General features: G+C 42.1%; 1 protein-coding gene across 1 annotated transcript in view; it reads right to left on the reverse strand.

Annotated features, from left to right (window-relative positions):
- The window catches only part of unc80 (unc80, NALCN channel complex subunit), a 178,872-nt gene that overhangs the window by 61,637 nt on the left and 92,827 nt on the right, over positions 1-24,408 (reverse strand). The window contains exons 31-44 of the mRNA XM_075681230.1: positions 24,054-24,162; positions 22,260-22,332; positions 16,482-16,616; positions 10,942-11,128; positions 10,416-10,559; positions 8,480-8,664; positions 7,561-7,644; positions 6,364-6,432; positions 6,176-6,274; positions 5,165-5,261; positions 4,469-4,623; positions 2,580-2,726; positions 1,296-1,340; positions 795-979 (exon numbers count right to left, since the gene is read on the reverse strand). Coding sequence (XP_075537345.1) covers positions 795-979; positions 1,296-1,340; positions 2,580-2,726; positions 4,469-4,623; positions 5,165-5,261; positions 6,176-6,274; positions 6,364-6,432; positions 7,561-7,644; positions 8,480-8,664; positions 10,416-10,559; positions 10,942-11,128; positions 16,482-16,616; positions 22,260-22,332; positions 24,054-24,162 — 1,714 coding nt within the window. The remainder of the gene's footprint in view (positions 1-794; positions 980-1,295; positions 1,341-2,579; positions 2,727-4,468; positions 4,624-5,164; positions 5,262-6,175; positions 6,275-6,363; positions 6,433-7,560; positions 7,645-8,479; positions 8,665-10,415; positions 10,560-10,941; positions 11,129-16,481; positions 16,617-22,259; positions 22,333-24,053; positions 24,163-24,408) is intronic.

The following is a 24,408-nucleotide window of genomic DNA, read 5'->3' on the forward strand; positions in this document are numbered from 1 at the left end:
GCGCTGCTGCAACTGTGAAAAGATGTGGGCTACGAGGTTTGACTTTCGCTATCGTTGCCTTTGTTGCCAAAGTGTCGCCTAATGACAGTGATGAGGACGACACAGAAAGCGACAGCACGGGTGATTCAGTCCCGACAGTGGCAGAAGCTGCATGTTACATCAGCCTCATGAATGCAATCGTCGCGACGAGAACAGCACCCCGCAATGAAAAAGGTGCCCCATGACTTCTGTAGCACTACCGCACCCGTGCACGAAGAATATGCAACACCAACGAGGAATCTGTCATGCCAGTGTTTGCCAAGAAGAGAGGGCTGGCTGAAAAGCTGGCTGGCAGCTTCAGTAAGTTTGAGGCCGCTATCGTTGCTGCTAGGCCACCATGGCATCAAATGAAAACAACACACTTTTGTTGCGCGAAGTGAATAAATAGTGCATATTTTTGGCCTTTCATCGCACTCTCTCTGAGTTCCGTTTTCGAAAGGTAAATGGACGATCTCATGCTATTTCGGTTAAGCAGTACTACCCATTTAGTACATACTTCTTCTGAGCTCCAGCCAACTACGGTTTAACGAGGCTACACTGTAGATGCACAAGCTTGTGCAAACTTCCTACTTCTATCAACAAAAGCTACCATAATACTGCTCATTTTGATCGGGGAAGACAGTGACTGCCTGACTAAGTAGCTGACCACAAGCTGCAAGCAGACCTGAGAAGAACCACATGTGGCTCACAGGCTGCAGTTTGGCTACCCATGGAAGCCAAACTGCAGCCTTGCATAACAAGGTAGAATTGCTCACCCATTAGAAGCAAAGATGTTCCTGAACTGGTGCGCAGCATTGATGTAGGTAGCCATGCAGAGACGCAGAATGCTGGCATCTTCAGGGTGTAGAACGAGAGCTCCATTCACAACATTCAGAAACAAATGGATGTCTGATGAATGGGCGAAAAATCCAGCCATGGCTTCAAACATTCGAGCCATTAACTGAAAGAATAAAACCACACTGGTTTTTGTACAGATGTCAGGTTACTGTTCAATGCTTATTTAGCACTGCCGTGACTTGTTACTGTTTTTGTTGGAGTGGAAGTAGTCTTCACAGAGCATCAAGTATTGTTAAGCCTAAATGTTAAGCAGCCCAGCTGCAATGCAAGAGTTCAAAAATACAGTTGTATACCTGTCCATAACAATTATAATGTTATGATAGTAACCATTCTGTCTGCCAAAAACTGACAGAGCCAGATATAAGCCATAATTTTACCTACCAGATTCTCTAATAGGTAAATACTTTTGAGAAACTTACTTTGACCCACACCATTTTGTGCAATGTGTCCATCCCTAAAAGTTCCTGGAAAGAAAACCATGCGATATTGTTTTTAATAATGCAATAGTAGAAAAAATATCGTGTGCAGCAAAATCTAGTGGCATATATAAGCAAGACACACAAGCACATTAAGAGAACAGTGAAACAATAACATGAAGTAATTACAAACATTAAGCATGATGTGTGCTAAAGGTATACAGTCGATTTCACTGTTTGTATACCATGCTGTCTGCTACAGTTGTATGCTACAGTTAGGAGACACAAACTGCCGGACATACAAAAGAATGCAAAAAGGTATTAAAGAAATACAAAAGGAGCATGAAAGAATGCAAACAGGACGTTGCACTTGGGGTACGCAAACACACTCGTGTGTGTGCCATTTCTAAAACTCCCTATTAACACTGCCATGCCATAACTTTACTGGGCATAGGGGATGAGAAAAGTAAAAGTATCTGATTACATATTGTCATGATTCACAAGCAGCAGGAACTGGGAAAACAGGGCAGGACACTTTAATTACACAAACTTAAAAACGATTAGGCAGGGACTTCGTCTTCTCTTCTGCAATGCGCGAGATCTTTGTTTTTCTCTACGTGCCACATATTGGATGTGGCAATATCATAGCACTGGTGGTCTCCTTTGAGCAATGAGCAACTTCTGTGGAGACACATATATTACTAATCATTCCAAAATCTTTGCATCCTTTGAAACTTTGCACTGATGCACAGAATAAAAATGTAATTCTGCACGCTATTCTCACATACACCCGTGAGCAAAAGTACATGGACCAAAGAATGCGCAATAAAACTCATTTTCAGCTCTGTCAGTTAATGGAACTTGAAATTCAAGACTGCAATCCAAACTTGGCATTACGAATTTTCTAGTGCACTCATCAGTTTTCATTTACGCGTGTTAATTACAAAGAAATTCAGTTTTTTTTTTGGCAACCTTGTGGTCCATATACTTTTCCTCATGGGTGTACAGTTCTGAATCACAACTGTCACGCTAAGCCTGCAGGTCTAAGAGATAATGAAAGTTACAACTCGTGACACTTAAGAACGCACATATTTTTGGACACCTTTATGGGGTCGACAATACTGATCATCCAGTCGAAGAGTTAACACTGAGACCACATAAATTGAACAATGCATAGCCAGCGTAGTCAAAGCTGTCAGTCTATCATGCATGTGCACCCGGCACCATGTGTTGCCTGAACCACCGCGGCTCAGATTATACGCTTTGGCTCGGCATTTACTGACTTACTTTTCCAGACTTGCCGGTGTAGAGCTCAAAGTCAGCCTCAAGAGCTTTGCGGGGAAATGATGGTAACTTGGTCAGCTCATCGTGTAGAAATAGAACTCTGGGAGCGAGCTGATGGCTGGTTCGTAGAATGGCCAGACTCATCAGGACCTGGCACAGTGAAATGATGTACAATATTATTGATGTGTGAAGAACTTTTGCCAAACTTCAGGAGGAACAAAATAAAGCATTGTAAACAACAAGCGTTTAGAAATATTATGGTTGTATGCACTCAGGAGCCCAGGACATAAGCTTATTGGTGCTTGCTTAGCAAGGTGTGCAATACGATATTTGCGGGCTATTTTGATTGGTAAATATGAATGCAAAGAATCATCCTGCTGCCTAAATCACTGCTTTATTTATGCTACTACCAAATAAATGATTTTGTCAACAATGCTCACGGATGCCAAACAATGTTGTGCAAGAGAAAGAAAAAAAAACTGTATGAATTAGATAACACTGCAGATAAAAAATGGCCAGTACTCATAAATATCGTAATTTCAATCATAAACATACACCTAGTACATTTTCTAATTAAACATCATATGACAACATTTTTTGGGGTCTTAAACATGCTTGGATAACATGCAGTTAATAGAAGAAAAACAGCTATCCGAAGCAAAATTCCACTTCATGCCTTCTGAAATGCTATTTCCTAAGCAACGGACCATTTTCATAATTGAAAAGCTAGCTTTCCCGTAAGGCCGTTCGCTAAGCTAATGGCGCCTTATCCATTTCTTCTATCAGGAGGTACATGCACGGTTTGCTTACATCAAAAATGTAAACGTGGTTTTTGTGATGAATGGCGCACAAGACAAGTCTCAGCCCGCGCAGCGTAACCGGTACCACAATTATTTGGGAAAGTATGCAATGTAGAGAAGCACACTTCTGAACTAGGACAAGGGTGTATTATCCTCCCCGAAATGCACGCCTATAGCCTTTGCTAGCCTTTGTGAACATACAGGAGTGCATGAAAGCCTTATGTCATGGAACTATTCATTCCATTCATTGCCACTGCTTTCCCACACGAAATACAACACAAGGTATGACAAGAACAAGAATGTCTGAAAAGAATGTGCATTATAATCCAGTTTACAGACAAAGAAGCCAAAGCAACCTTATATGACACATGTGGGCATGCTCGACTCTTTCACATCCTGTGATGTTGTTTTCTTCGCATGGCTCTCATGCCTCTTGGAATTCTGTTTCCTCACATAGCACATGGCGTGAAGAAAGTTGGTATAGTTGTGCAGTAATGCGAGAGATGGCACGAGTGTTCAGTGCTAGCACCATATGACGGCGTGGATACTTAGGTGCAAGAGGAACTAGTTTCTTCCTCTTTGGCTGCGGGACCTTGTTGCGTGCGTTTAACTTCAAGGGACCATCCCACGGATGCCTTCCCATTTACTCGCATCTGCCTCTGTTCGTGAGACTTCACTCATGATTGACTTGAGCTGTGTGTCCGGCATGGGGCAAACATATTCGCTCGGTATCTCTATGTCATGAGTACAAATTCGTCAATTTCTCAGTGCATTCCACAAGCGGGTTACATTGTTGTATTTCGGTTAGCTTCCTTATTGTATATAAGGTACAATAAATGCCCTTTTGTTTGTTTTAATTAGTGCACTGTGTCTTGAGACCCTAGAGTGCTTGAGACCCCACCACACTAGCACAGAATATTTAAGGACCTGTGAGGCTTCTCACATTTTCACAACTGGCCAATTCCCAAAAAAATAGATTATGATCCATTTGCTGGCCTCATGACTGATGATGTGCATCTTTCAAGGGTCATAGTATTAAGAGCATGACACACAAAATGTGCCAGGCAAATAATGAAATGGAAGATGTGCTACCTTCCCAACTTCGATGAAATGCAGATAGAATGCCTCCTGCTGCCCTGCTTCAAAGGCTTCATCTGGGTCCATTTTCACCAATGATAACTGAGGATACTGGGACCGCTTGAAGAAATAGAAGTCTCGGACAAATGCACTTGGATTGTGCATCTGGTCTGCAGGACAAAAAGAAAGCAAATCGTGTAAATGACAGCTGTTCTGCTCACAAAATCAATGCAGCGAAACTATTTTACATATTTTGTGGTTGCTTGGCAATATGATTACACTTTTTACAAAGCACATGCACCCCCCCCCCCCAACATTAATCTTATTCACTATAATTCACTATAAGTCCTTGAAATTACGTATTGTGAGCAGCTTCATTCATGAGAAACTAAAATACTACAATGAAAGAGTAAAGACGAGAAACAAAACTGAGCATTTCCAACAATAACTGATGGGATTTTATGTCTCAAAGTTACAATATAAGCTATGAGGAATGACATAGCTAAGGGTTATGCATTAATCTTGACCCCTTAGTTTCATGCTCCAAAGTATAACGGTCTTAGAGAAGACTCGCAGCCATTATTTATCTGAATGCAATTTTCTGCTACTGGATTACACTGTTATAACCAACACAAGTTCAAATGCAATAAATACAGAAGATCCAGACAGAGTGACCATAAATAAATCTGAATTGAATTGATGCCCACATACTTGTCTTTGTATCAACAAGGAAGTAGCAGTTATGCTGATTCTCTTCAATACCAAAAAAATCAAGACTGTCTTGAAGAATATGAAGAAACTGGGTGTCCTAGAATAAAAAAAATGGAAAGGAAACGAAAGACAAGCGTGAGTACAGTCCAGATGTGAGTACAATTCGGACGTGCTCACAATATAAGAACCAACAAATGGCAGTCACACATACACATAAATATTGTTGTGCAGTACTTGGAAGTACACTAACTTAATGGACCTCTCTGTGACAGCTACAACAGGAAGGAAGCTGTCATTTCATTTCTCAGTAGAATGTTCTTCTACTTGGTCCATTGTAGAAGACATGGAAATAGCAACGGAAATGAAGACAAAGACAAGGGAGACACCATACCAGCACCCGTGTGGTAGCTTTTCTGTCTCCATTTGTGCACTGTTCATACACCTTGTAAAGTGTGCTATGACACAATGGCAGACACACAATGCAACCATAACATAACAATTGATAATTGTTTAAAATATTTTTGTAATAAGATTGATTGATTGATTGATTGATTGATTGATTGATTGATTGATTGATTGATTGATTGATTGATTGATTGATTGTCCCAAAGCAACACTGGGGCTGTGAGAAACACCATAGTCGGGGGCCCCAGATTAATTTTTACCACCAAGGTTTTTTTAATGTTAAATATAAGTACACAAGAATTTTTATATTCTGCCCCCATCAGAAAGCAACCACAGAACAGAGAATCAAACCCAAAACAATGTGCACAGCAGTAGGATGTTACGGCCACTGTGTCACCACAGCAGGTAAAGTGAAGAAGGAAACCAAGGCCAACTTTCTCATTTCAATTAGTTTGAATGTAAGCACAGCACTGAAGCACCGTCACCTTTAAGTCAAAACCATAGCAATTACAAGCTGTACAAGTACAGTAATGCCACATTTCAGACATATGTCCTGCCAATGAGCAGCAGCCAAGCGTACTAAACAACAAGCCGTATGTTGGATACCTCATGAATTGGAAATTGTGACGGGATGCCACCTGCATCAGGTCCATGCACAATAATCTTCTTGGCACTTGGAACATTTGCCGTGATCAATAAGGTAGCCTGAAAGAAAAAGAAACATGAGACTTCTGGGCTATGTTACTACATAGAGTGGTGTGGGAGCAGCAGATACATATTAAATTCCAACTCACATCGCACTGCTCTTTTCTCAGCACTTGCTTGAGGTCTTTCAAGTAGAGTCCATGAACACTGGGTACAACCTTGAAAACAATAGTGATAGGTATCAGTTAAGTGAACTAGAAACACATATCCCAGGGCTCTTTGCAAGCATACAGAACAGTGCCAGGGGGACATTTAGTGACGGAATAATCTGGGTAACTGATACACACCCTTTACCAGCCTTCTACAGCGTGCCACACAATTGAAATCAACATGCCAGTTCAGCTCTCCTACAACTGCTCAATTCAGTCTGGTAGATACACTAAACACTGACTTAATATTGACACGTGTACTTATCTTTATCGGGCGACCACGTTTCGCCACCTAACAAATGTTATCGCACAGTGCGGGACGCGCCTGCATGTATCCGAAGTTTCTGGAAAGTTATCGATGCTTCTATTCGCTGTCTGTTGTCGCCGAACCTTATGTTATCTGATTTCATCGCCTGACGCGAATGGTGTAGAACTTTGTGGAAGGCATGCCGGTCCCAACGATTAGTACGGAACATTCGACGATTGATGTATAAAAGCCGACGCGCTTGACCCGTTGATCAGATTTCGACGATCGCCAACTGTGTTCGCCGCTATCGTTGTGCTAAAAGTGTAGCCTGTTTTGTGGGCGCAGGTTTGCCCAATAAAAGTTAAGTTTTGTCGTTCACAGTATTGCTACTGTGTTCTTCAACGTCACCACCACGTGACAATATGCTTGAAGTTCTAGAAGAGATGTCTATTTCCTGCCCCTAAATCATAAATAAATAACAATAAAAACATAGATAATCTTTATAATGGAACAAGTTGCTACAACCTTCATCCATGTCAGATGGCTTTTTAGAAGTTAACAGTGACAGCAACAAGCTGGTACCCAACAAGTAAAACTAAATGTTCATATATAACCCTTACAGCTTATCACAGTGTTAAATGTCTACACTTTTCCTATAATACTAAAGGCAATGAATTATTTACAGGGTGATGACTCAGTAAAGCTACAAGTGTATAACATGCATGATAAGAGTAAAATATTACAGGTTCAGCAAGCTCACGAATCTGCATGATACATACTTTTTTTTTTGAACAATCACTTTGTCTAATATTTTATGTCTAATATTGCATATATATTTATTGCAGCCCTTATTGATCATAGATATTAGCATGCCAAAGCTCTGTACTTACCAGCCAAAGTATTGAAATAGCATTGGCAATCAGCTCTGTTCCACCTTCCACAGGAGCTCGAATGTAAAACATAATGTAGCCAACCTGCAAATGAATTGTGGAACCTCACTGCATGCACAAGTGCTCAAGTTGCAACTGCTGCAATGAAAGTGGTTCTGTTGTTTAGCCTGGCAGTTGCTTTTCATGTCAGTATCCAGTATTCATGAACAACCCTGGACTTCACACCTTTCTCCAACACTTCCTAGAGGGAGAAAGCACCATGTTTCAGCTAAAATTAGGACTATGCTTCATACTCCTAGTCATCCTGCAACGAATAGTTAGTCGAGAAGCCCCCTCCAATCCAGTTAACGCTGAAAGCTTGCGGTAAAGAAATTTTAGCTCTCGGATCACTGAGAGGCATTACAGAAGAGCAGTGACATTTTCAGCAAGTCAAGTTGAGTTTCAGGCTGAAGAAGGGTGTCGAGTTGACGTGCATTTAAGAATATTTAGTTTCACCCCGATAGATCTTTCTCTCAGCTTTCTGCACCCTCCTCCTCTTTCCATAGTGTGGGGCAGTTAATCAGGCTTCTTTTTTTTTTTGGTTAACCTCCAGCTTTTCTCACTTTTATATTCTCTACATTTCTTTGCCTTCATAGGCAATGCGACACTGCAGAAGCATGACCTAGAAACCAACATATCAGCTTTTCCAAACATAAAAACCTGTGTGGAGTAAAAGAGTTGCAGGTAGCAATAAGTTAAAAGCAAAGAGATATTGCAGATTTATGCACTTTGTGCACATTATCAGAATGCAATAATTCTCACTCGTGGCAAATCCGTGACCTGACTGTACTTCACTACATTGCTAATTATTCTATTAACAACCTGTCACATTCATCTACTTTTGAAACATGACCAATGTGTAACAGTATTGCACAGTTACCAGGTAGTTGTAGAGTGTGTGTGCTGCTTGTGTTGGTAGCCGAGGCACAAAGCGCAGCAGACGTCGCAGAATTTGGATAACAGAATCTGGTTTCTCGCGGGTCAGCCTCTCCAAGAAGTGACGCAGGAACAGTGCCGTATCTTCCACCAGGCAGTTCCAAATGACTTTGTAGGCCACTTCGTACACTGCAAGAAATGCACATGTATAAACTCGATGGCTCTATCTAGCAAGTACATTAGAAGGAGTCACTGCATGATTCCAGAAACTAGGGAACAGCGCGAAAGACTAGAACACAGCAGAGGCACACAACAACCATATGCAGCGCTGTGTTGGTGTGTGCCTCCGTGGTTGTTGTGTGCCACTTCTACGTTCTAGTCTTTCGTGCTGTTCCCTAGTTCAAAATGTTCAACCAACTAGTAAGCATGTTCACTTGATTACAGAAAGCTCAATATCCACACTGTAAATATGGACCTAGCAGCAAGAATGTGCAAATTATTCAACATCTAAAGCTCGATTTCATTGACGGAGCGTCTCAAAGTACTCCCTTGGCTATGAGAGATTGCACAGGAAAGGGCTCCTGATAAATTTTGACCCCCTGGGCATTGCATTGATCAAACATCTAAATTTAAGCATGTGAGCTTCTTTGCATTGTGCCCCTGTGGGAATGTACTACCACAGCCACGAAGTGAAACTGCAACTTTGTGGACAGCAGCAAAATGCATGCACTGCAGTCAAGACCACACACACACAAACACACACACACACACACACACACACACACACACACACACACACACACACACACACACACACACACACACACACACACACACACACACACACACACACACACACACACAAAACAAATTTGAGTAAAGTGGTATTTCAAATAGAGTGATTACAGTCTGAACTTTGTGCTTCTGTATTATTCACGTTTATGTTTATGAAATATTATTGACATCACAGCTTTTGAAAATCAGCAATCCACTTTCGTTCGCTTAACGATGATCCCCGCAAGTGGGATTGCTATTTTCAAGCTCTACTTGCACAGTCCGAATTCAAAAGTACTATACTTTCTGTACTACTCAAAATTTATCTAAGTTATGGCTGTTTTGTGGACTACTATTTATTCATAAATGCAAGTATGGACTCAGATTTTCTTATTGGAGCTTGTTTTATAGTAAAATAAAGACATATTTAAGGCATAGTGTAAAGCAAGAAAGGGTTGTGCAATTTGAACAATTGCTTAATTTTCTTGCAAGAAAAAAGCAACATTAAAAAATTTTTACAGTTAGTCACGTACAATGGGCCCTATTCAAACAATCTGGGGCATAAACATTGCACGTCATTCCTTAATTTCATGACAGTCTGTCCAAGCATTAGCAGGGCCATAACTCGGTAAAAGTATATTATTTTCGTCTTTTCTATTCTTTGTCCTAATGTGCACTTTGATTTGTACTAACATGGAATGCCAACTAGCCCAGTCTAAAGCCTTGCTGCGGTCCAAGCAAATGTAGGGACTGAATCACTACAGAATAATAAAATTCAGCCGTGAGCCCCATAATGACAGTGTATTTTTTTACCCATCAAACTTTATTAAAATATAGCTAGTGCTTTAGAAGTTCATTTTCTTGCCCTTAAAATACCAGTCAGTACAAATATGACAGTCACATCTGCAGTTAGGAGCCTCCTATAAAATACACCATCAGAAAATAAAGGAAGCAGGGGGGGGGGGGATATTTCTTTACAACTTATGCATATAATCATAATTTTGAGGGTGTACATGCACATTCAAGCGCCATGCAAAGTCTGCACATGAAGAGGGCAAAAAAAAACTTAGGTTTTTCACGAATGCCCCACTCCATGAAGTTTTGACTGGAGGTTTTTATATATCACGTGGCACATAACATGCACATACAGTAGCTGGGTGACCCACCTGCAACTCCATCAGAGCTGACCTCAGCATCATTCAACAGGTTGATAATATACACTGCTGCTGAACAGAGACACGATGGAAACAAGGCGTGTGCCACTTGTATAGGATGAGCAGATAACCGTTCAGCTGTCTGGTCTTCATCTCCTATAGAAAGCAATAAACCAAAGAAAAAAAAGAGAAATGAAGGCGAAAAGAATGAAGGAAAGAAAGAGCAGTCAACTACAAGCTATTTGCAAGCAAGGTGTAGAATCCCGACAACATAATTCCACATCATATAAAAGCAGTTCCATCTGCAGTTAAATTTTTCCACCGTACGTGGCTCAGTACTTCACAAGCTATGTACCAAAAAAGTTTCAAGGCCAAATATTTGCAAATGGGCTGGACACAAAACTGGACACAGAAACAAATACAAAATGCTGTGGTCATTGACATAGAAAACATGCTAATACTGCCAGTGATAACAGCAGAAAAGATATTCTTAGGACTGTAAAAACTGGCAGAGGATCAATGTAAAAGTGCAGCTTACCCTCTTCATGCTCGTCAACAGCATGGAACAGAGCAGGTTCATAGGCTGAAAGTACATTGACAGCAACGGAGGAGATGTGAAAATTTTCCCTCTCGTTGCATTTCTTCTCTTCTTCGGCCTGAAGTGCTCGGTGGATGAGCTCCATCTGCTGCTTGCGGCGAGTCTGAGTCGCTGTTACAAATGATCGCTGCAAAGAATGACAGAACATGAGAAAACATACAATGCGGTGACAAACAAAGCAACACAGAGTAACGAAAAGTCTTGCTAGCAACTGCTAATACAGCGCAGCAAGGATAAAAGAAATGATGGAATGACACATGCACGACAATGTGGAGAAAGTTTATGTAACTACAGCTAAGTGTTAAGAAGACAGAACTAGTTATTAATTAAAATGTCTAACTTTTTTGCCAGTGTTGGCACCAAAACCTCTAATCACTGCCCGGCAACGCCTCAGGCCACACTTGTGCTTAAACATAAGCAAATTTCCTGTCTGGATCCTCCCTACACCTTGCCTCAACACTCTGCTGAAACCACGCTGACAAACTGCAGCCTGTTTCCCTGAGCCTGCTGCCACTTACACTTCTCTGAAAATCACGCAGTATGCCTCGGGCAAGCTGCACCTGCTGCCAACACATCTCTATGTCTTGCTGATGCAACTTCTTCGTGCATGTTTCCTTGGGAAGTACTGCCCGTTTTCAGAAACAAGAGACATAATGCCCCCCCCCCTGCCCCCTTTTTTTTTCTTCTCAACCCTTCCCATTTCCTTTTTATCACCATTCCCTCCTCCTATTCTTTCCAGTCTGAAGGCACTATAGGCCTCCGCATGCCATTCCCTTCCAACCCCATTCCTATAGGCCCCCCCCAACCCTTCCCATTTCCTTTTCATCACCATTCCCTCCTCCTATTCTTTCCAGTCTGAAGGCACTGTTGGCCCCCCCATGCATGCACATAAGGTCTTTGCACAGCTGCCTGACTGCCTTGAGCTTATTTAAGTTTACTGCAGGGTGCAAGTCCACTCCCAATGGCCACTAGTTAGCCTTGTCCTGTGTCAGCTGACACCATCCTAAGCCAGCAAATTGTCTGATCTTGTCACTCTATCTAATCCTCTGCCATCGTCATACTGCATTTAATTTCCCTGGCACCCACTCTCTCACTCCCATAGACCACCACTAAAGTGTTGTACATATCACATGAACTACTTTTCTCTGCTTCTTTCACTCAATTTCAACTTTTACCTACCTGCACTTGCTTTCTAATGCAAACTGCCACCATCCTATCTCAAATGCTATACTTATCACTTTCTGTTTCAAATCCTAATAAATACAAGCTACACCAGCCTGCACAGCTGAAAAGACACCGAACTGAAACAACACAGAATTAATAGACACATTAAGTACTCCTTCCACAAGACTTAGTCTTTCCAACAGTAACAGAAAAGCACTGTCACACCATCATTTTGTACGCTGACTTCAGGGTATTTCACATGATCAAAATGGTACATTCTCAAATCTGAAGCTGCTACTTGGACCTTTTTATTATCAGGCAAAAGATGGGTGGGAGAGGGGGAGGAGAAGGGCCATTAATTTTCGACAGTGTATAGCAGATTCTAACCCTAAAACGACATTACACCCCCAGCTTTCTTTTTTTTTTTTACTTTATTCAATGCTGCCGGCTGCCTTTTGTTAGCTAAGGCAGGAGTGGGTACATGATGTTTACAAGTTCTTGGTTCATCAAGAAAACAACAATAACAACCACAAAAGAAAAACACAGGTACACAGTAAAGTTTCTGCAGAGCAAATCAGGAATAAACAAACAATACAAACATGTTACATCCAAACCCAATAACAGAAAGAATCGAAAGCATACTACTGAAAAATAAAACCAAGCACACAAAACTTATTGGCTAAAACTTATTGCTGATAAAAATGTGTTCTTCTAAAAATGTGTACTGTCGTACTGAATATAAGTATGAAATTCTATTTTGGTATGATTATTAATGATGCCAAATAACATATTCAAATGGTGCTTTCTACAACAGGATTCCAAGCTGGGAACACCGGAGCAGCTTAGAACTCATTTCCAAGCAGCACAAGTGCAAGAACACAACCATACTGTCTAAGTTGACAGTGGCATATTAAGGAACTGTGGCGCAAAAACACAGGGACAGTAAACGCATGCAGCAGGTTTTTAGTCCTTGTGTTTTTGTACTCCCATTCTTTAAATAGGCTCTGAACCATTTTTTATCCAAGTGGAGAAATGTACTTGAAGTTAAAATAGGCTATTTCAGAAATACTTTGCCGCAAGAAGTACTTCAACGTGTTCAAATGAAGTGGAATTCATCAGCAGCAGCAGCAGCAACAGCCTGGCCACGCCCACTGCAGAGCAAAGGCCTCTCCAATACTTCTCCGACTACCCCGCGGTCATGCGCTAATCATGGCCATGTTGTCCCTGCAAACTTCTTAATCTCATCCAACCACCTAACTTTCTGCCGTCCCCTGCTACGCTTCCCTTCTCTTGGAATCCAGTCCGTAACCCTTACTGACCATCGGTTATCTTCTCTCCTCATTATATACCCTGCCCATGCCCATTTCTTTTCCTTGATTTCAACTAAGATGTCATTAACTCGCGTTTGTTCTCTCACCCAATCTGTTCTTTTCTTTTCCCTTAACGTTACACCCATCATTCTTCTTTCCATAGCTCATTGTGTTGTCCTCAATTTAAGTAGAACCCTTTTTGTTAGACTCCAGGTTTCTGCCCCGTACGTGAGTACTGGTAAGACACAGCTGGTTACACACTTTTCTCTTGAGGGATAATGGCAACCTTCTGTTCATGACCTGAGAATGCCTGCCAAACGCACCCCAGCCCATACTTGGCGGAGTTATTGGCAATCAAACAAGGCCTTCGCAGTACTTCTGCTCCTTCAATTCCTTGCACTGCGAAGGCTATGGCAGAGCGGGGCATGCCCACAATGCTCCGTTTACTCAATGTCACCTTGGCACGCATGTAAAATTTGATTTTGGATGTCAACATAGATGCCAGTACTTCTAGTTTTGACACCTATGACGCACCAAACGTGACCTTAACACGGTTGTCCCCTGCGAGCCGCAGTGTGCTCAACCGATCAACTCCTCGCGACACCCCGCGGTGGCCACGGTATCTATGCTACATAGCAGACCGCAGCTACATGCAACTGTACTGCACATGCACAGCACTTGCTTCATGCACGACAGGGTTTGAGTCTGACCGTGCTATGTTGTGCGGACTGGCTTTGTCCTTCACCAGCTTGACCGATGGATAGTAGCCACATCCAACTTGCACATTTTGAAGCGCTATCAATATTCTGCCAGGGTATCTAACCAGGAGCGGCCAGGAGTGAGCGCCCACTGGCAAGCGTGCGTGTGGTTTGGCCTTAATTTCTGCGTGGTTCAAGGCTACTTGAGTGTTCAAAACTAGTCAAAATTGGCGAGACCCAACGACTACGACATCGATAAGCAGGGTGGCCAAAGTTTATTTTCTATGCAGGCTTCCGTGGCTGAGCGTGAGCAGACGATAGTCTCTTCTGGAAGAATGCAATCATTATCGAAATTTGGAAGCAAATTTTCACTTACTTGAGCCTGTTTATTAAACTTTGTCAATAAGTATACACAGTAACAATAGGAAGAAGCACACTGATCCAGACATCCCTCTTGATTGACGGCTTCGAGTGTTAGCTATTGGCCAATAGTGGCCAAGCATGGGAACCCACTATGTTACGAATTAAAGCATCCAAGAAAGAGTGAGGAACAGGCTCCTGTTGAAAAGGAAGCGTTTGCGAGAAAGGTAACTTTGCGCTCCACTAGCGAGCTCCATGTACGTTGCACAACTGGAGAACTTGACTGAGATGTTCATAGCAACGCAAGTTATCTGCAGACTATGGTTCTTCACCAAGCCCGAGGAGTTGTTCAGGACTGGTTTCAGGAGTGGTTTAATGTCAATACGTACAGCCAACTTACCACTGGCACAGACTTTGCTACTAGTGAAATTTTGAGGTACCAATATTTATCTTAGCTCATGAAGAGGTGCAATAGCTAATTTCAAAAACCCATAAAGCTTTTTTTTTTATAGATTTGACCTTTCTCCAAGATATATGCTCACAGTCATACCAGCTGTGTAAATCCTTCCAATTAAATGGCTACTGACATGATATATTCTACTATTTTTTTCTTTTGCATTACATAAAGGTCCTAGAGTCCTAAACCCTAGATAAAGTAGTAACGAGCCTCAGAGCACCATAAATAATTTATTTTAGCAGCTTTTATACACCCAGTTATACAACTGAAACTGACTGTAGGAAACCTGTTAAAATAAGTTATTTATGGTGCTCTGAGGCTTGTCACTGTTTTTTATGTACTGTGGGGATGCGTGACTCTCACGCCTCCCCTGCGATCTAGTTTTCCCGCATGGCTCGTCTCCTGCAGGGCGGCTTCGCCCGCCGCGTGGCCTGGCGCCCGCGGCGGTTGGAGTGGTACAAGCGCGGTGCGAGAGATGGCGCGAGCGTCGCGCCGCTGCGGGGTTACTCGGGCGTCGGGAGACAAGGCGCTCGGGCTGTTGGGTTCGAGACAGCAAGCGGGACGGCCGTGCCGCACGTGCAGCGACCCTCTTGCCCGGCGGGTCGGCGCACGGCGGGGACGTCTCCCGCGTGCGCGCCGACCCATGCTTCTGCGAGACCGCCTCGCGTGGCCGCCCTCGAACGCGCCACGATTCGCGTGACCATACACACGAAGGACCAGGCGTTGGGATCCAGCATGGGGCGAACATATTCGCTCGCTTCCGGTCGCGGTGAGTCAAACTTCTGGATTTGTCGCGCGCCCATCGGCATGTTTTGTGGGTAGCAACTCGGCTAGCAGGCACTGATCTATGAAAGGTGCAATAAATGCCCTTGTGATTGTTTGCACTACTGTACTGTCGTTCCTTTGTCCCAAGAGTACGGAGGAGAACCCCGTATCTCCCACATCTGCTCCCACAGTACTTAGTTTAGAGGTCTAGGACATTTATTTATTGCAACAAATGAACAGTCAAAAATACCATGTCAAAAATATCAAATCAGTCAAACATTCAAAACACTCCAAATATCAAAACAGTCAAAAATATAAAAAATACCCCTTGAAATCCTGCGGTATAGTAAGTGCTTCCTGGAGTCCCTGATGAGGTCGGCTCAACTAACAGTGACAAGATTATGCACCGCAAAAGATACTGAAGCTAGGCTGCTTGGAAGTGCACTGCAACGAGACTCAAATAGTCATTGGCATCTCTTCTAAGTGCCCCATTCAATTCAATGGGCGAAGTCTTATGCTGTTGCGTATGATGCATCCCGACACATCGCTAGGCTTAGTTGCAGGCAGTTTTAGGAAAATTGCACTTTTTTCAGTGTGCTTTTACTAAGGATGAGTGCAGTTAAACTTCAAACAAAAGAGTTCAAACTACCAAATTTAGCCATTAAAGAAAAAAAACTGCAATATCAATTCAAGACCACCATATTCAATTTATGTGCATCCCCTTACAGATTGGTCCTGATTGATGGTGACTTCTTCCACTTTAGTCTTAACTTGAGGCATCCAGGGAGGATCAGCCACAGGTGCACAGTCAAGGGCAATGCGTGGGCTGGGAAGGGTGAACTCAATGGTCGGAGGTGGCACCTGCAATTACCCAAGGAAAATGTAACAGAAATGATTTAGTATGCATGCGACCTAAATAACTTGGTCTGCAAAAGCACACAAGGCAAATTTAGAAAGTTCGGTGAAACCAACATTGGGTTGATATCTTTGTAAGCATCTCTCCGCATATCATGCTATGTAGCAACGCGCACACGTACACACATATATAAAGCAAATCAGTTCCTCGGACTTACGCAAGGTGGAGGAAGGTTCATGAAAAGAAGAACTGACATCCACCTGTGTATAGCACGAAGCTACGAAGGAAACCCACACGGGTTTCTCAGAAACAAAGCTTTGTAGTTGAAGAAAAATTGGTACTGTACCAGGACGAATTTTTCTTCCAACTACAAAGCTTTGTTTCTGAGAAGCCTGTGTGGGTTTCCCTTGTAGCTACGGGATACATACAGGTAGATGTCAATTTTTCCTTTCATGGACCTTCCTCTGCTTTGCAGAAGCTTGCAGAACTGATTTGCCATATTCAGTGTCCTTCTGCTTCGAGTTGTCGATTAATTCCCCCTCGCGCTGCAATCTGCTAGCCTCCTTGTTAGATCAGACGGTACAGCGACCACCCCGAAAAGGCATTAGCCCCGGGTTTGAATCCTGGACCAGGACTAATTTTTCTTCAACTATGAAGCTTTGTTTCTGAGAAACCCACATGGGTTTCCTTTGTAGCTTCATGCTACATATGAATGGATGTCAAATATTTTCTTTCATGAAACATATATACGTATTACATATTTTCATATGTACATGTTTGTCGTTTTCACAATAGCTTTTGTTAAATGTTCATGCCTCCTTTTCATTCTTCCAAAACCTGTTCAATCCAACCCTGTTGATACTGCATGCGGTTACGTGTTGGAATCAGTAAGAAGCAATGCTTTGTTTATTGGCGATGCCTATGTGATGCTATATAAAGACTGGTTTAGTTTGGGTTTATGAGTTTTATGTCCGAATTGTAGGACATGCCCAGAAGACATGTCCATTCTGGAGGAGTGGCCAAGAACGGGCACACACCCAATGACACATACTGAGTGGCTAAATCAAAGAATGTAAAGTAAATTCACCATTCCAGATTGGTGTGCTTTAGAGATATCTGTAAGCCAAAATTATATGTTCAGGTTTTATGTAGGAAACTAATTTTTTGTTACAGAGAACAGGAGACGGGAATAATTGGTCGCCATACAAGAATTATATAGGCCCCATGTCTAGTACTTTCATTCAGTGCTTAGAAGCACCAAGTGACATCAAGTGTCCCAAGCTGGCAGTAAACGCCCAGAAACTAACAAATCGCAAAGTGGGCAGATGAGCCAAAGAAAGCTATTGCTTAAAAAAAACAAGAAAGAATATCTCTTGGCTGGCTTAGAGCTCAGGCAGCATAAATTAAAGATGTTTGTAAAAGGAAGCCCACCATTCTTAATCAAAGCAAACCTAATCCAAAATCGGTTTGTTAGATCTTTTTAGATGTGTAGAAACACATTTGATGCTTCTTATACTGTGTCTTATAATGATTATGTTGATTGCATCTTCATGTTCATGATAACTGGGTGGCAAAGAATAAATATTAGGGGTGTGCGAAATTCAAACTTTTAAAATATGAACTGAATATTGAATCGAATATTGAATAATGATATGTACATGCATTTATTAGCAAGTTGGTTCATATGAATATGTTGGAACACAAAACTACATTGTCACTGATAAAATAAATTAAATTAGTAAGCCTTTATACTAAAATATTGTGTATTTGGCTCATGTTAGCTTTTGAAAATCTGCTGGTTGTCTGTTCTCGCCAACCTGTGCCTTATTAAACCACAGAAATTTCCCGCAAACTCAGAGGCATCTGACCCTGTACCAGCCATCACTCATCGCATTTGATGCCAAGCAATGAGCTCAGGATTTGGGGTGGAACCTGCAAAAGAGTGCACCTTCGCTGTTCACAAACACGCACCTTTTGCTACTAAGAGGCTGGCTTTACTGCAATGCTTAGCCGTCCAGTGGCTAAGCATGTTTTTACAAGCGAAATTTCATTAGCAGCATTAAATTATCGCAAAATTCAACACAAAATCAGACACACTTTCTTAGATTAAATAGAAATAAACACTAAGAACCATGCTTGCTGCTGCACAGCCAGCAATATATTCAATCTGTTTCGAATATCCGTATCCAATCGAATATTGAAAATTTTTCAAATACCTAGTTTTCGAATCGAATACGAATATTAAAAATACAATATTCGATAATATTCAATGTTTTCAAATATTCGCACATCCCTAAAAAGTATACCTAACATCAATTAAAACAGGGATTATACCTGATTAAATTTAGGAAAACAACAATTTGCTTGGTGACTAACTAATCACTTGGCACAAAAAAAAATGTAACAAATTTTCCACAGCGTGACCTGTCACTCCAACTAACCAGCCTTTAGCATTTCTTTGAGGTTCTTTTCACTTGAGACTGCCATTTTCCTGCAACAGATACACTTTCCTCACTTCACAAAACTTAACAAGAATGAGGTTTTCTCATGTACTGAAATAAAGAAACAAAGAAAAATGATGTAATCTGTAAGTAGCTGCAATAAAATTTGGTGCTGGGTTAGTTGGTCATGCATTCTATAAAACTGGTGGTAGCACTAAAAGGGACGTCGTGTCGTCTTTTCACCGTGTGTTCGTCCTTTTTAGCGCTACCATCAGTTTTAAAGTTGTAAGTACCTGCTTTACTCCCTAATGCTGTGCAATTACGTGAGGATAGATAAATCTGCAGCAGTTCAGTGTGCTATGATATGAAACAGCTGTTTCCACTGTGGCTTCCTGCGCACCGTTAACAGAATATATTTTTCATTCCTATAGGAACTATATTATATTATATACTTATATATTATACTTCATATATAGGAAGTATAATGTACACAAGGAACAATTTTGCATCAAAAATGCACCTACAATCTAAAATCTTCTCATCCTGCACACTTTCACAAAAGCACCGGGCCAATTCCAAGTGCATTGGTATTGACTACATGTGCACACGAAACCTGAAAACCATGTAACAGAACTATAACTGCTGTTATGTAAAGACTCACGGTAAAGCTGCACAATTGATGGCTGAATTTGAGCCCCTAAATGGTCTGTCTTGCATAAGGCCATGCAACCTAAGCTTCGTTCCAACATGCACTTTGGAACTTGTGATAGACTGAAGGCATTTCAGGTTTCAAAAGATGAAGCTCGCACAGGTGCCTTACTTAAATGAGAGTACAGCTGTAGCTTTCAGACAAAAAAAAATGTACACAATCAAAGTGTACATGCATGGTGTACCGGCACGACTGTTGCCTCCAATGCAGGCGAAGAAGATGGGCTCACGTGCACATATCGCAAGAATAGAACAAGCTAGCGCGCTCGACCTGAGCGGCCGCAGTGTCCTTTGCTCCCAAGATCTCGCTGCACCATGGCTGGCCAGCCTAAATAAATTGAGGCTACAGCAGCTACCTCTTCGCGCAGCCTTTCCTCAAATTGGAAACCCAGACGACCGAGCCCAACCATGCCAGCATCAGCGCACCTGACTCTACCAAGGCAAGTGATGTGGTCTCATGCAGTCCAGCAGACATCCCACTGTTGTACAGCATCCGGAAATTCCACATCGACATGCAGAACATCTGGTTCATCTAGCTGGACAGCCACTTCCTTCTCAACAAGGTACCAGGCCTCGGCTGCGTTCCAGGCTCTGGCTGCCGCCCCGACCCCGACTTCTACGACAACTTGCAGGCAGCCGTCCTTGCTCACTATATCACCTTGAGCATCGAGTCACAACCACTTTCGCCATTAGAATCGTCGCGTGATTCCACGTCTTGTCGTCCCATATCACCTGCATCCACCAATGCCGATCATCAGCATGCGCTGGCCCCAGCATCAGACCTTTACTCAGTTTGTGAGCCTCCTCACCAGCTCAAAGGCAGCTGAGCAATGACCCTTTCCAAGGAACTCACTGGGTCAAATGTAAGCGCTTTTGGCCGTTCCACAGGCCGCCACTCTCCTTTCTTGGACGTTCCCGGAAGCAGTTTGCTTTCTGTTCGGGGGCACCTCACTCACCACTGATACAGAAGCTCTCCCACCGGCTCCACTAAGCACAAATTTTACTCTCGCAGGCATGGCGATGCCACAAGCACAACCTTCACGATTCATTCAGCAACCACTACAACCCTGATGCTATCAGCATTCAAGATTTCACCGCATGCAGCAGCAGGCAAGCCTTCTGATGTCAAGCCCTCTGATGTTTGTGCTCACACCTTCCACAGATGCATGGCCTACTGTATTTTTGTAGGAGCAGCTCTGCCATCTGGTTTCTTCAGCTCGATAATCACTTCTAAGTCAACAACATGGATGACCAACACTTGCGCTATGTCCATGCAAGTCCCAAGCTGCCAGATGGTCTACTTTTGGAGCTCCGACTTCTAGAAGATCGGGCATCTACGAGAGCCTGCGACAGGTCGCAATTTCGCACTATGGTATCACTGTTGCTGTGCCTCACTCACAACCTATGCTGCCAGTTCTGCCTGGCACATCTCTCTCGGAATGCGTGAACTCAATACCACCAACGTTGACACCATCTGCACACTTTACCTGTGCTTTACCACTGAACTTTATTTCAATCGCGCTTCGCACCAAGAGAGGGGCCCTGTAGCAGTGTGATTATCACCTCCAAAGCAGGCGATGAAGATCAGCTCACGTGCAGGTAGCACGAGAATAGAACACGCTAGCATACTTGACCCGAGGGGCCGTGGTGTCAGCCACTCCCAAGGTCCCACTGCGCGATGGCCTAAATAACCCGTAGCTACGGCAGCTACCTCTTCGCGCCGCCTCCCACAATGGTTCATCATCTTGGACATTATTCTTGGCTGTCTTTTCCCCACTACAGTGAAGGACATAAACAAAGCTCAGCTGTTTCTATTGCAATAAAGCAAAGTGTGTCTAAAATGAAAATTCAACTAAGCAAAGTGAGACAAGCAAATTATTGCCCTGTTTGTGGTACTGTTAAGCCGACAGGCCCCACTTATTAAAGGCTTCACACATAAGTGTAAGCATGTAATAAGGGGTCCAGACACACTTGCTTCTAAAGCAACTTTTGAAGTGGCAATTACGGCAACACCCCATTCAGTGCAAGTTGTGTAGATGCCAGGCAACACTACTGAATGCTGCAACACTGTGTGAAAACAACAATTTCCTTATATCACACTTAATGGCCTGTAATTTAGTTGTACATACTCGACAAACCCTACTCCCATGCAACTACCTATACTAAGCAATGCAATGTAGTCCAGTGTGAGAATACAGATAACGATGACAATGGGACAACTTCACGACAATGCAGAACACAACTGGCAACACACAGCATTTTTCGTAGCCAATTTATTTGTTCATGCCTAGTCGTGTTCTGCACTGTATTGTGAAGTTATACCTACGCCAAGCTTAATGACAATGGGCACATGCAGAAAGTGTAAAAGAAGAGTTGCACCAGAGCTAGTATGGCCCGATGAATGGTTATACTTGCACCATAACAAAAGAATGCACACAATACCTACCTAAATGCAAATGCATAGATGATAATGCTGATTCCCAAATACTTATCAATTACCTTGAAAACTAAGTGTGCAGCTTCTTCCATCCTCAGCCAGCATTGATAACGGAATTTCCAAAGTGCCTGGAACCTGAAGAGACAATGCAGCAGTTCTCAAAAAGTGCAGTTGCATAGCTATTATATCCAGAAAACTCTCTCTGCTCCATTCAAAGTTCTAGCGAAACAGACGTTTTACATTACATAATATTGCCTGTTAACAAATAAAATTTTTAAAAAATGAGGGTGTCAATGTGAGAGGTTGTGAAAAATGTGTATTTGAGACTGACTCATTCACCTGCCTCACCTACACCACCACTCAGCAACAAACCTGTCAGCTGATCACACACAAGCATACATTTCTGTAAACTTTTCTCACAGTTCACATTAGACTAGGGCTTTCTACAATATATACGTGTGTATATCTCTAGCACGATAGGATGCTGGAATGCTAAAATGCACACGACACACTAATGGTCATTTCCAACAACATGAAGAACACCTAAATGCTTTTGTAGAGCATAGTGATATCTGCAAAAATTGTGTACTGCTACACTACTGTATTCTGCAATAAAAATTCTACAAGTAGCTTCCACTTGAACAATAAAGTAAACCTGTCCAAGAATTTCATTCGTTATGAAGCCTTCTCATAAGAGGCACTTTTTTACACAATGTGTACCATATTATATGGCACTTTTACCCTCAGATTTACGGCCACTTATTTTAATATAATTAAAAACCTTCATAATCAGTCAGTTTATTAGACTGCTAAACGAAAATTTTCATAATTACAATTTCTTAATGACCAAGCATATGCACATTTTTAAGTTCCTTCTGGCTTTCCTTATGTATAGCAGCGCCAGAATTATTTTTTATGTTTTAGAACCGTACATTCACTGACAAATGTTACGGGCATAATTCCATTTAACAACACTTCTATGAACCAAGTAGATGAATTTCAGGTTGATGTTGATCAATCAGAGCACTGTGAAAATCAGAGCACAGCTGAACTAGACAAAGTTTTTCCATACTTCTGTAGCAGCACAAATATCTTCATAGCTGATGCACTATATAAGCATTATTATTTACCAATCTTTTATAGGAGCACTGCAGCAGTTAAACCACCCAGGATTTTCTCATCTGTGCCAGAATGTTTATGCATGCTTTTTTTTTTTTTACTACGATGGCAATGCACTATGGCACTAATATGGCGTGTCCAACCTGCAATCTGTATCAATCTAGCCAGATTAACACTTTCAAATCCATGAAAAATCATGTTGTCAGACTTATCTACTCACAATACTCTTAACTAAACAAGTGTCATGGATTTAAAGGCCACAGCTGGTCTACCATGATTTAAAACATGTTATAAAATATCTATGCTGCATCTTTTTTTTTTAATAAATATTATCAGGTTTTGCCAGCTAATAGCCCTGTCACCATGCCAACCTGTCAGATGTCCATTTCTCACCACAAAGCGATAAACCCCCACATACTTTCTTTTTCGCATACACAGCCAAAGACTGGAATGATCTTCCTATGCAGGTCATCCAGCACAGCAATCATGTATGCTTCAAGACTACCACTGAATCATTATTTTACTAGCCTTATATTATCCACCCCTCATGTAAAACCTCATTCTGTGGGACTTTTCAGGTATTGTCAATAAAATAAGGCCATCTAAAGTGAGCCACAACAGCAGGTCCAAACTTTCAATCCTTATGCATTTCCTAACAGCCTATCACATAGCACCATACAACTCGCATCCCCCTTGACACCAGAGTTTACACTATTTCCTCTGTGAGTTCTTCATACCTCAGAAGGGCATTGGTCTTCTGGGTTGTGTCTTCACTCTTAAGTTCTCGACTTAAGAGCTCTGACGCATGCTCAGGAGCCTTCACAGCAGCAAGGATAAATACAACAGCTGCAAATAAAAGACACAACAGCTTAAAGTGAGAGGCAGACTCTCTTTTTCTAATATTAGTACATAGTCACAATCAGCAACCAATGTGCCTGTATTCTCATTTAGCTACCACCAGGACTATCCATTTTGATGTAATGCTGTAAGGCTATGCATGCAAAAGCAAAATATTAGTGAGTATTTACTGTTACAATGAGGCACAATGATGTATATTTTGTCAAGCAAGGACATCATCAATGAAAGCAATTA

Source organism: Dermacentor variabilis, chromosome 2 (assembly GCF_050947875.1).
Source record: "Dermacentor variabilis isolate Ectoservices chromosome 2, ASM5094787v1, whole genome shotgun sequence".
In the NCBI taxonomy this organism is placed as follows: Eukaryota; Metazoa; Arthropoda; class Arachnida; order Ixodida; family Ixodidae; genus Dermacentor; species Dermacentor variabilis.